This window comes from Lycium ferocissimum, unplaced genomic scaffold (assembly GCF_029784015.1).
Source record: "Lycium ferocissimum isolate CSIRO_LF1 unplaced genomic scaffold, AGI_CSIRO_Lferr_CH_V1 ctg2764, whole genome shotgun sequence".
NCBI lineage: Eukaryota > Viridiplantae > Streptophyta > Magnoliopsida > Solanales > Solanaceae > Lycium > Lycium ferocissimum.
Genome location: NW_026723714.1, coordinates 40,287 through 54,519, shown reverse-complemented (window position 1 = coordinate 54,519; position 14,233 = coordinate 40,287). Strand labels below are relative to the sequence as shown.

The window sequence follows — 14,233 nt, the reverse complement described above, 5'->3', positions numbered from 1 at the left end:
AAAAACTGATACGCTCAAATTACACCTTTTATTATCATAAAGCGGGCGATATCAAATATAGTAACCCAACAAGGTTGGGGTCGAATCCCACAGGGAATATGGTGTGAAAAGGTTACCAAAATCGTAGAATGCTTTATTTAGGTATAATGCCTTACTTCGATGAATTTGTAGAAAGTTGGTTGTTTATGACTAGTTGCTAACTAATTTCTTTGTATTATAATATATGGTAAAAGAAACCAAGGTTGTGTCCCTGCCAGATGAATGCAATGCTTAGGGTTCTAATATAATATACTTCTAATGGATCGTTGTATGAGTGCGCTTAATCTCTAATGGAGTTTCTAATATTTCTCAATAATTAAGAACAATATCTCTTTATGATTTTTCCAAATACAAAAGATTTTATATGAAGAACAATTAATTATGCCAAGTAAATTCCTCTTATTCCTAAGTGCATTTATTAAACAAGGTTTAAAGTCTTCAGTTCTTGTTATTAGTTCCTTCCAAACCCTAATTATTTTCCCAAATAAATTAAGGTTTACAGCGTAAGCTAATGTTTGCAACCATCAACGTCTAACAATGAATAATAAAGAACTAACAAATCCTAACAACCCATTATGCATATATCACAACTAGAAACCCATCCACAAAACACCCATCCTTGGGTCCACAACCTTAGTAGGGAATTTAGCTACTCGTGGAATTAATAAAAACGCAAGACATTGTAATTGTAATTGTTGTTTGAACTTACAAAGAGAGTTGAAGATAAACGAAATATAATAGTCTTGAAACCCTTGAAAAGTACTGAAAAATGCTCAATACAAGTCTTAAACTCAAGATGTCTAAAAATTACAACCCTATCAGGTATTTGTACAAGTTAAAAACTCGAAATTAATAAACTAATCCTGTCCTAGGCCGGCTTACAACTTGATGGACCGTCTTTGCACATTGATAGTACCGTCGAGTAATGATGGTGCACTTCGACGATCTGATGACAAAATCAAGCTGCAAAACCTCAACCATCGATGTACATCGACAGACCGTCGATCATGTTGATGGTCCGTCAACCTTCTCGTCCTTTTGCATTAATTTTGCACAGTCTTTGAGCTTTCACTCAAGGCAGATCGACGACATTCTTAACGGATCGTCGAGCATGTTGACGATTCATACAAGTCCATAGCAGTGCCTTGTCTTCAAAATTCTGTGTTTTCAACTGTTTCTGCATTCCAACTTCTAAATACCTGCAACATACACAAAAACATCAAACTGATAAAAACTCACTTGAAAACAAGTAAAACTTAGAGTTAAAAAGCATTAAATGTGCCATAATTTCATGGCACATCAACACCCCCAACTCAAAGTCTTTGCTTGTCCTCACGCAAGTAAAACAACACAATGACTCAACTATCACCTAGATATCACAGAGTAATAATGTCTACAATGTTTTTGACTACAAACTATAGGCATGCATGTTTTTCTTCCACGGACCACCCTATTCTTATTATCAAATCAGTGTGCACAACTCGAGAATGCTAAAACTCACAATGAAGCTTCAATGTGTGACATTACATTATCGAACGTATGATGATGCACACAAACGTCACTTTAGGCGGTCACTTTCTGTTGTACAATTTTCCATCCTTATGCCCTCACATGGACCAAAGAATGTCCCAAACACACATTTACAATGGAAAGGGGACAAAGACAAAAAGAAGAGAAGACACTCACACCCACAAAGAATTTCATATCTACGCATGCAAATACCATAGGCTTGCCCTTATTTTTTATGCTTTCATCCTTGGTTTGTTTAGTTGTGATCACGTTAGGACTTGTTTCGGCATTTAATGTAGGCTTAGGGATGGGTAGGATAGTTTTTGGGTATTACTGACTCACCTTCCATGAACACTACATTTCTTTCTTCACCTTTTCTTTTCTCCCTTTGTTTTCTTTTCAAATCTTCGACCACGATGTGCTTTATTTCTAATCCAACTTAAACTTATTTTTGCGTTACAATTTTCTGATTTTCTTCTCTTTTTTTTTTTTTACTATTTTTTTTAGATATGTATAACCGCCACATCGAGTCTCAACTAATACAACATACGCCACCCCCAACATAGGTTCTTAACCTTTACTCCACACTTATCCCACCCGCAACTTAGGCTTTTAGCCTCTTTTATCTCGTAGTATCAAGGAGGAAATGGGTACGAAGCTGGAATAGTTTCACAGAGGGTACGGGTTTATTAACGACTAGCCAAGAAAAAGGTCAAAGGCTCAAAAAGGGAAAACTACGGATATTTACATCATATGGTCAAGCTTATATAGGCAAAGTAACTATTTATACAAAGAAAGCCTAGGATCATCTCACAACCAAACCAACTGTTTAATTCAAACATGACTAACCAGGCAAGTTCTAGATTACACATGTATAGAGTGAACACAATTAACAACTCACCCACACATTGGCATAAGGACGATTATTTTTACAACTGTGACCTCCTAAGCAATCATTCATCACACACAATACCCCAATAATCATAATGTCATACAAAGAATTAATCACGTCAATCAGTAGCTATTTCTAAGTATGGATTTTTCAAAAAATTTGAGGGGTCCACAATTTCCAACAAAACCACAAACTCCACAATTTCCAACAAAACCATAAACATGCCATAAGTTCCAGAACACTACCAAATAAGTCAAAACTACTCTATTCAACTTAAGCAACATCCTAAACTTGCCAGGTTCAACATAAAATAAACCCCTCGGGAAAAGAACACATGGAAAAGAAAGCCGAGGGGGTCCCTAAACACATATATACAATAAACAAAAATCAAGTCCTCCAAACATGAAATACTCCCACCCCCAAGTGAAAAAATCTGCAATGTCCCCAATGCAGTAAAATTAAATTAAGGGAGTAGAAATACCTGTGGTGCACTATGCGCACTGCTCATCTCGCGGCTTAACGTCCTGCGCGGCATCCGATGGCACAACAGCATCAGCAACAACAATAGCAGCAGTAGTGCCAGGCGCACTGGCTCTGGAATAAGGAGGGTCGGTGGCAAGGTCTCTCTAGCCGGAGCACTGCTTGATGTGGTCCCTGCACTCCAATAGGGTGGTTCAGAACAATAGAGTTCCTGATGGCCTCCTCCATCTGCTGTTCCTTTACACTCGGACCCCTCAGGCGAGTCCTTTCTCACAACTCATCATCATCATCCATCACCCTCTTCCTCTTTTCTTGAACACCAACCGCTGGAGCGGCAATAGGAGCTCCCTGAACATCAAGTAACTGTATTACTGGAAGCATGTCCTCCTCCACCTCAGTCCTGGTGGGAGGTGGTATCATCCCTACACTCGGATCACGAGCCTACAAAATCAGTACTGCAGCCTTCAGCTGCTCCAACTCAACACGTAATGCATCAGTAGAAGTACTCGGCTGAGACAACTCCAAAACTATGAGCCGGGCCTCAAAACTATCCAAGCGAGCAGATGTGGCTTGCCTCAGTGGCACCATGGCAGATGCAACCCTATGATTTATAAGCTCATCCAGCTGCCTAACTATAACTTTGGACTGCTCCTCTGCTGTCACTACCTGCATTGCAACTTTCCTGAAGTTCTTGAGCGAGAAATCATATGGGTCCGCAACTTTGGCTGCTCCCTATGGCAGTGCAGTGGGCCCCTGTGGCTGTGGTACAATAGTCTATGGCTGTGGGGCTGCAGTCTGGGTTGCTGGTGCATCTGTGCGTGGAGGCTCAGAATCTGTAGTCTGGATAGGCTCAAAAATCGAGGTAGTAGTGGTGGGTAACACCTCGGCAGTATCACCGGTAGCCTATAAAGGCTGAATATCCTAAGGCTCAGGAAAACTCCCAAACAATACCGGAAAGCCATCCTCTGCACCTTTGCCCTCTCTAATGGCTTCATCTTTGCTCTTCTTCACCGAGTACACATGCGAGGTTGTAATCCAGTGATCAATATATGGTAAAATAAAGACATGTGCCCTCTGAATGAGCTCGGTGATCTAACGCGTATATATCAATGAAGTAATGGACTGTGAAGCCCTCAGCTAAATCTCATCGGCAGCTAACTACCTGAAATTAACCGAGTATCTAGTCATCAATCCCGCCAATATGATGGATCTGTCAATAGTGAGTGCATTGTCGGCCTAAGTAGGAAGGAGCCGTAGCTATAGCACACTCTACCATAAATTGCCATCAAGTGACAACCAACGCTTCTTTATCCACTGGGACATGTCAGTAGTCTCCGCCTTTTTGCTTGGTCGGCCGATCACTATCGCCACCTAATCTCGGACTGTCTGCTCATCCCTTCTGTTAAGTTTATTATCCAACTCATCTTTCTATCTTGGAGCAGTATAGTTACTGAAATACACCCTGTTGATTGCTTCAAAGAGAGATATAAACTTTCACTCCTCTCATCGCGACCTCTATCAATGGGTCAATCTCAATCAGCCTTTATCGCAGTTTTCTTAATTTGTTAATCAAGGCTCCATACGTAGCATATAACTCTCGCACCAGCACTTGACAGTACTCCCCATGAGCCTTGTCTACAAAGCCAAAATGATAGTGCTCAATGGTGTCTCTGGAGCGGGGGAGGATCTCCAGACCCTCAAAATTGATAAGCCTCTCCTCATGGATGGTTATATTCTTTTACCCAATCATATTTTTTAATACAATCCCAGCATCAAACAGGTCCTTAGCACCCTCGACAGTGAACTAGTGGCAATCATCTTCTAAATTTTTTAGTTCTGACCTCTCGTGACCTATTTGCATCATCACCCTCGGCTGGAGGTGAACTCTACTGAGTCGGGGATCTGGTGGGTGACTGGGAGGCATGTGAATCATCCCCATAGTGTCTCTTGCAGCAGCTTCTGAACCCTCCTCTGCATCTCCGTTACTTGATTTGAATAAAGAACCCTCTTCTTCAGACTGGGAGGAACCGGAAGGTGAATGAGATGGCACTGTGACTTGCCTGTTCTAAACGAGAATGGTATCCATGTTCTCCTTTACTGGCATAACCTTGGATTCATCATCCGAAGCTTCATCTCTCAAAGAGAGTTGACCACTAAGCCTCCTTCTACTCATTTCTCTCTGTGTCTGCCTTGAACTACTCCCTCGTGTAGTTGTCAACTTGGGTGGAGCCATACCTACAAACAGAAACCAATTTCTAGTTAGTCTGTACAATATTTGATCAAACATAGGTGTTTCAATTCATTCTGTCTTTGTTCGAAAAAATTTGTTCTGCAGACCGTCGATGTACATCGGCGGACCGTCGAACATGTCGACGGACCATCGAGCAGATCGACGATACCGTCTTTGTCCAAAGACCGTTCGTCGATATACTGACGGTACCGTCTATCATGTTTACGGACCAGTGATTAGTACAAAGACTCTGCAAGTTGATTGCACTTCAAAAATATTCAAACATCACAGACTCATCGTTCATTTATGCACAAATTTTTGGGGGTAAGGGGCTTTTAGGTTACTCAGACTTTACCCACACGCTGTCGGGTTTTGTTTGGCGGGTATAATAATGTCAAACAAAATTTATCAATCGAAATACCCTCCAATCCATTGGAGATACTCAGACTTCACTCCATTTTTATTATCACTTTTCACATAATAGCCGTTACGAATAATTGGCCGGTATAATGAATAGACACAAATGTGGATCACAATGCCGGCCAACTCAATGGAGGTATGATATTTTCTTCCCGATGAGTCCTAATTACAGCAAACATACCAATTTCCCCACCCCCAACAAATAATTTCAAATAATTTCACATACGAGCATGAATTTCAGCCAAAAATTACAAACCCTAGGTCATGATTTCCACCCTTTATAATCAACATTGTATTTGAATTCCCCAACCCAATTAGTACACCCCCGACATAGTTCATAGCATGGTAGACACAATCCTAGTTCAATAATATATATGAATTTTATCACTTTGGGAACCCCAGGTGTGTTTTTACAAGTTCCAGACTAAATTTAGAAAAACAAAAACCAAGAAAAGGGGCGCCTGACATCTATATACCTCATTCATAAGAAACATTATGAAGAAAACTCAAGAATTGGGACTTTGATAGCAACAGCGGACGCGAAATCCTTATTTTTGTTCTTTGCAGAAGGTGGGTGTGCTTTTACGTAGGGATAATGAGGGTTTTTATGGGGAAATTTTAGTGTTAATGGAGGTATGGTGGGGGAGAAATTCATGGGTGTTAATAGAGGAAGTATTTGATCGTTGGTTTAAAGGTCAAGAAGGTGGAAAGGGAAAAGGTGCGTAGGTATATAGGTTTTAAACCGTTATCTCAGTTTTTTTTTAAATACGAACTTACCTGGATAACTGGACAAACCGTCTTAGTACATCGAACCATCTTTGTACATCGACGGTCTGTCGACTTACAAAAACTAAACAACTTACCTGGGTAATTCGACAGACCGTCGTTGTGCAAAGACGGTACCGTCGAATATCGACAGTTCATCGAATCACCTTGTCAGAGAGTTGGAATTTGCAAACTCTCTGAACTTTTGGCTCCGTATACCATCAATGTGCATCGACAGTCCGTCAACAATGTCGACGGGTCCGTCAATTTGCACTGAGATTCATTTTTGCCATATTTGAGTTCCAGTTCCTGCACACTCAACACCCGTTAAACAGCCTAGATACACTACTGAAAGCAAAATAAAACACCAAGAAAAATACAGAAATCTAAACTTGGGTTGCCTCCCATGAAGCACTTGATTTAATGTCGCGGCACGACGGTGGTACCATTTTATTCCAGATCAGGATCCATTCTCAGATGCTTTAACCGGTATCGATCAACAATTCTATCCCCATCAATGCAACCCTGGCAGTGCTTCACCCTCTACCCATTCACCTTAAAAGTCCGAATTTCATACCCGAACTTTAATTCAATCTCTCTATGGGGCGAAACACTCACCACCTCAAAAGGACCGGACCACCTTGATTTTAACTTGCTCGATATTGGCTTCAATCTAGAATTAAACAGCAGGATAGGATCACCCTTGTAGAATTCTCGCTTCAGGATCTTCGTGTCATGATACCGATTCATCCTTTCTTTATACATTGCTGCACTTTCATTGGCCTGATAGTGAAACTCATCCATCTCATTGGATTGAAACAACCGAAGCTTAGTTGTTTCTTCCCAATCCATGTTTAACTTCTTCAACGCCCACATAGCCTTGTGCTCCAGTTCAACCGGCAAGTGGCAACCTTTGCTAAAAAGTAGCTTGAAAGGTGAAGTCCTAATCGGGGTCTTGTACGCAGTCCTAAGAAGCCCATAGAGCATCATCAATCTTTTGGGACCAGTCAGTTCTGTTAGTATTTACCGTCTTGGCCAAAATACTCTTGCTTTCCCAGTTTGAGACTCAACTCGCCCACTTGTCTAAGGGTAATAAGGAGTTGCCACCCTATGTTTCATACCATAATTCTCCATCAACCCTGCGAAGGCTCTATTACAAAAGTAAGAACCACTATCACTGACAATCGCCCTCGGGGTACCAAATTGAGTAAATATGTTTTTCTTTAAGAACCCCATGACACTATTGGCATCATAATTAGGTAAAGCCACTGCTTCTACCCATTTTGACAAATAGTCCACTGTAACCAAGATATACTTCCTGCCACAAGAGCTCACAAAGGGCCCCATACATAGAACACCTCCACTTCCATCACAAAGTTCATAGGCATCTCTTGCCTCCTTCCTATACTCCCTCGTCTCTGACACTGATCACAAGACCACACCAACAGATTTGCATCATGAAATAGAGTAGGCCAGTAGTAACTGCATTCAAGAACTTTAGCAGCAGTCCGGTTACCACTATGATGACCCCCAACCGGGGAGACGCGGCATGCCTTCAGAATCGTCATCACTTCACTCTCGGGAACACAATGCCGAATGATGTTATCAGCACATGTTCTGAACAAGTATGGCTCGTCCCAATAGTATTGACGAGAATCTCGCAAGAACTTCTTTTTTTGGTATGACTTGATCTCCTCTGGAATTATGCATGTTACCAAATAGTTAGCAATATCTGCATACCATGGTGCCACCTCCATTGACACCGCCAACACCCGTTCATCTGGAAATGCATCATCAATATCTAGCTTGTACAAGGTCTCTCGACTTCTTCAAGCCGAGAGAGATAGTCAGCAACCTGATTCCCAGTTCCTTTGCGGTGTTTCCCCTCGAAATTGAATTCTTGGAACAACAACAATAACACCCATCGAATCAATCGCGGCTTAGGTTCCTTATTTTCCATTAGGTACCTCAATGAAGCATGATCTGTGTATACCATAATTTTGGACCCTAACAGATAGGCCTGGCATTTTTCAAAAGCAAAGACTATAGCAAGCAGTTCTTGCTCAGTCACTGTGTAATTCATCTGAGCCGCATTCAATGTTCTTCTGGCATAATATATAGGGTGCATGATTTTATTATGTCTATGGCCAAGCACAGCGTCAATAGCAAAACCACTCGCATCACACATCAACTCGAATGGCAGAGACCAGTCAGGTGAAACAATAATAAGAGCTGTGGTCAAACGCTCCTTCAATTTATCGAATGCCTTTCGGCACTTCTCGTCAAATTTGAACTTAGCCTCTTTTTCAAGAAGCTTACACAGCAGGTTAGCAATTTTGGAGAAATCTTTGATAAAAGCCTATAGAAACCAGCATGTCCCAAGATACTCCGAACACCCTTTACTGAGACAGGTGGAGGAAGTTTTGAAATCACATCAATCTTTCCCTGATCGACCTCAATCCCCTTTTCAGAGATTTTATCCCCGAGGACGATCCCTTCTTTCACTATGAAGTGGCACTTCTCCCAATTCAGCACCAGATTAGTCTCCTCACAGCGTTTAAGTACTCAACCCAGATAGTCAAGACAGTCATCAAAAGAATCACCTACCACCGAGAAATCATCCATAAAGATCTCAAGAAAGTCTTCCACCATATCAGAGAATATCGACATCATGCACCTCTGAAAGGTAGCTGGGGCATTGCAAAGACTGAAGGGCATCTTGCTGAAAGCGAATGTCCCATAAGGACAAGTAAATGTTGTCTTCTCCTAATCCTCAAGGGCAATGTTGATATGATTATAGCCAGAATACCCGTCTAGGAAGCAATAGTACAACCGCCCCTCTAGCCGATCAAGCATCTGATCAATGAAAGGCATAGGGAAGTGATCCTTGCAAGTAGCAGTGTGAAGCTTCTGATAGTCCATGCAAACTATCCAACCTATCACAGTCCTTGTCGGAATCAGCTCATTCTTTGCATTGGCACCACTATGATGCTGCCCTTTTTTGGAACACATTGAACTGGGCTCACCCATTTACTGTCAGCAATAGGGTAAACCACTCCAGTTTCTAACCACTTGATTATTTCTTTCTTGACGACTTCTTGCATATTTTTATTCAGTCTCCTTTGATGTTCCACATTAGGCTTGCTATCCATCTCTAACTAGATTTTATGCTCATAGATCCTAGAAAGAATCCCTCAAATGTCTACAATGGTCCAACCAATAACACGTCTATACTCACACAATATCTCCACAAGCCTCTCGATCTACTCCTCAATCAGCAATGCTGAAACAATCATTGATGACGTATTATTTGGACCAAGGAACTCATACTTCAAATGGGATGGGAGCCTCTTAAGCTCAAGCTTCGGTGGCTCAATGATAGAAGTCTTTAATGGAGGAGTTGTTCTATTTTTCAGATCAAGAGTAAGCTTCTTTGGGTGGTAAGAATATGAGACCAACCCAACCAGCGAATTAACCATCTCTACATAACCCTTCATGTCTTCAGCATCAAAATTTACAAGAATCATAGCAAGAGATTTTCCCAAACTTTCCTCTTCCATCTTGAATTCCACAGCTTCATCAACAACATCAAAAGCTCACATAAGCACTTGGTAACTTCATCCCCTTACTTGCCTGAAAAGTAACTTCCTCATCATTGACTCTGAATTTTATTTCATTCTTTTCTGAATCCATCAGAGCTCTTCCCGTAGCAAGGAAAGGTCTCCTCAAAATAATAGGAATGGCCCGATCAACAGCACAGTCAAGAATCACAAAATGAGCGGGCAATATAAATTTACCAACCCACATAAAAACATCATCAAGCACGCAAACCGACCTCTTAATAGATCTATCAGCCATCTGTAATCTCATAGTAGTCGGCCTTGGCATCCCTAAACCTGATTGCTTGTAAATAGCAAATGGCATCAAATTTATACTCGCCCCAACATCACACAGAGCATGAGCAAAATTGTACCCAACAGAAAAACGAATGGTGAATGCCCCAGGATCTCCCTTTTTTTGGACAGTAGTTGTTGAAATAATAGAACTCCAAGTGTGAGTTAGACGGACGGTTTCATGTTGCACCGTCTTCTTCTTGGTCAGCAGGTCTTTCAAGTACTTGGCAAAACTGGGCATCTCTTTGAGAGCATCCAAGAATGGAAAGTTCAGAGATAACTACTTTTGCTGATCATAGAATTTCTCAAACTTAGCATCTTTCTTCTTCTTCACCAACCTTTGAGGAAAGAGAGGTTTAGATTTGAAAAGCTGAGTCAAAGGGTAGAGAGCCCTTTTTACATTCTTCTTGCTCTTATCATCAGCCACCTTCGAACTTTATGGAATATCAACAATTTTTTCTTCATGAGGAACCTCATCTACAATAATTGGTGCATCAGACTGCACCTCTTTCTCTTCATGAATTGGCTCGAGATCAATAACCTTCTTTTCAACACGTTGGAGTAATTTACCACTCTGAGTACTGATAGCAAACACACGATCAACATGCCTTCCCCATTCTTAGGATTCGAAATAGTGTCACTAGGAAGTCCTCCCTTTTTAGGAGGGTGCTGCTTTCTAGAAATACCACGCATCTACGACTCCATCTTTTGAATAGCAGCTGTGTGAGATCCCATTATTTATTTCAGCCCATATAAGGTCTTCTCAGCCTTGTTTTGATTTGCTAACACATTCTCAAGCATAGCCTCCATCCATGAACTACCTTGGTCATTTGATTGCCCCTTTGGTGGAATATATGGATTGGAACTCTTAATTCCAAAATTGTTGTTGTTGTTGTAGTTCCCTTGGTTCGCGCTACCATAATTATTATTGTAGTTCCCCTGGCTGTTGTTATAAGTACCTTGTCCTTGCTGAGGTCTCCATCGATTTTGATTCTGGTAACCTCCTTGGTAATTTTGCCTTTGATAAACCCCTTGAGAGCTGTTCACATAGTTAGCATCTTCAACCTGCATAGGAGGTCCCTCGTGATATGGACCCTCGTGGAGTTAGTACATCCCATTCGGCATACCTGAAGCATCTTCGTAAACATTTACCTTCTTGGTCTAGTTCTCATCAAACTTCTTAGTCACCAAAGAGATATTCATTGCAAGCTGAGCCAATGTCTGTTGGGTATCCTGATTCTCCTTCACCATATTCTGGATCATAGCATTCCCGTAGGGTATAATATCAGCATTGTTCGAGTGCCAAGCCTTATTGTGTGTAGTCAGCCTGTTAAGTATGTTGGTGACTTGAGTGTAAGATTTATCCATAAAACAACCATTAGCTGCATTGTTCGCAGTTGACTGTGTTATATGATCCCGCCCTCGGTAGAACTTCTCCATTAATATGTTCTCCAAAAAACCATGAGTCGAAAACTTTTGCAGATATTCTTTAAATCTGTCCCAAGCTTCGTATAATTGTTCCCCTGGTCGGTTCTTGAATTCATAAATTTTGTCACGGATTTCAGCTTTCTTGCTAGGAGGATACCATTTCTTGAGAAAGACTGCTACTATCTCTGCCCATGAAGTAATAGAATTTTGGGGAAGGTTCTCGAACCACATTCTTGCTTCTCCAGTTAAGGAATATTTGAAAAGCCTCAGCCGAATAGCATCTTGTGACACATTGTTTTGGATGTGATGAGCACATACATCCACAAAGTTCTGCAAATGTCATTGAGGATCATTCTCGATAGAGTTCCAAAAGTATCCCTTAAGCTTCAACAACTGGTAGAGAGAGGAGTCAATTTTCCAACTAGCAGCTCCAACCCGAGGATGAACAATAGCAGATGCATAGTCTTCCTCAGCAATAAGATCATCAAATACATTCTCCTCATTAGGGGGGTCATTATGTTGACCGCCCTAGTTACTAGCTGCTGCACGTTGATTTCACAAAGCCATGCTCACCTGATTCACAAGGAATAGCAAACAAGGTGTGATGGAATAAGAAAGAGACTTCAATCAAAGCAAACACTATTTAGTAATTTCAAAACTGTATTCCCCGACAGCGGCGCCAAAATTTGATACGCTCAAATTACACCTTTTATTAGCGTAAAGCGGACGATGTCAAATATAGTAACCCAACAAGATTGGGGTTGAATCCCACGGGAAATATGGTGTTAAAAGGTTACTAAACTCATAGAATGCTTTATTTAGGTCTAATGTCTTACTCCGATGAATTTGTAGAAAGTTGGTTGTTTATGACTAATTACTAACTAATTTCTTTGGATTGTAATATATGGTAAAAGAAACCAAGGTTGTGTCCCCGCCAGATGAATGCAATGCTTAGGGTTCCAATATGATATACTTCTAATGGCTCGTTGTATGAGTGCACTTAATCTCTAATGGAGTTCCTAATATTTCCCAATAATTAAGAACAATATCTCTTTATGATTTTTCCAAATACAGAAGAGTTTATGAAGTGATTAATTATACCAAGTAAATTCCTCTTATTCCTAAGTTAATTTATTAAACAAGGTTTAAAGCCTTGAGTTCTCATTATTAGTTCCTTCCAAACCCTAATTATTTTCCCAAATAAATCAAGGTTTACGGCGTAAGCTAATGTTTGCAACTATCAACTAACAATGAATAAGGAAAAATTAACAAACCCTAACAACCCATTATGCATATATCACAACTAGAAACCCATGCGCAAAACACCCGTCCTTGGGTCCATAACCTTAGTAGGGAATTTAGTTACTCATGGAATTAATAAAAACGCAAGACATTGGAATTGTAATTGTTGTTTGAACTTACAAAGAGAGTTGAAGATAAATGAAATATAATAGTCTTGAAACCCTTAAAAAGTACTAAGAACTCAAAATTGCTCAATACAAGTCTTAAACTCAAGATGTCTGAAAATTACAAGCCTATCAGGTATTTATACAAGTCAAAAACTCGGAATTAATAAACTAGTCCTGTCCTAGGTCGGCTTGCAACTCGATGGACCGTCTTTGCAGTGCCGACGGTGCACTTCGACGGTAAGATGACAAAATCAAGCTGCAGAACCTCAACCGTCGATGTACAGATCATGTTGACGGTCCGTCAACCTTCCCGTCCTTACATATCAATTTTGCACGGTCTCTGAACTTTCACTCAGGGTAGATCGACGACATGCTTGACGGACGGTCGAGCATGTTGACGGTCCGTACAAGTGCATAGCATTGCCTTGTCTTAAAAATTCCTTGTTTTCAACTGTTTTTGCATTCCAACTTCTAAATACCTGCAACATACACAAAGCACATCAAACTGACAAAAACTCACTTGAAAACAAGTAAAACTTAGAGTTAAAAAGCATCAAATGTGCCATAATTTCACGGCACATCAAACACCCAAACCCTAGCTTTGAATCATTGGAGAAGGATCAGTTGTCAATCCTATGTTTTTGTTTATGAATCATGTTAGGAATCACGTATTTAGCGCTAGGATTGATTAGGATGCGTGGAGATACTCTTACCTTGATGTTTGAGGTTGAGAGAAGAGAAAAATCGTCCTTCAAGGGTTTTCTATGAAATTCAAATGTTTGATAAATGAAATTTCAAGTCAAGTGTTGAATTTTTACCATGGGGCATTTGGACCATCTGGCTCACTGAGCTAGCTCCAAAGCGAGGGGTGACCTCACTCTTGGGCCTCCCTCAGCGAGGTCACCCTGCCAAAATGAACTTAGTCAACTTTTCTTATTGTTTTCACTTTGTAACCTCTACCTCGCTGAATGAGAGCTATGGCAAGCTCGTGTCTCACTGTGGAGCAAGCTTCCCCGTCCATTTCATACTTAGCCAAAATTTTGTGCTTTTGACTTTGTCAAAAGCGCTCAGTAAAATGGGAATAAAACCTAGAATATAGCTCTGATTAACCTTCGTCCTATAGGGATGGAAAGGTATTCCCAAGGGCTACAACTTTCATGTTTTAAGT

General features: G+C 40.8%; 1 protein-coding gene across 1 annotated transcript; it reads right to left on the bottom strand.

The window, feature by feature from the left end:
* Positions 1 to 9,598: 9,598 nt before the first annotated feature.
* LOC132043711 (uncharacterized) lies at positions 9,599 to 10,469 on the bottom strand. Its single transcript, XM_059434172.1, has 2 exons — positions 9,965 to 10,469; positions 9,599 to 9,909 (listed from the first exon to the last, which is right to left on the bottom strand). Exons 1-2 carry the CDS (start codon positions 10,467 to 10,469, stop codon positions 9,599 to 9,601), a joined length of 816 nt encoding a protein of 271 aa, XP_059290155.1.
* Between the last annotated feature and the right edge of the window lie 3,764 nt (positions 10,470 to 14,233).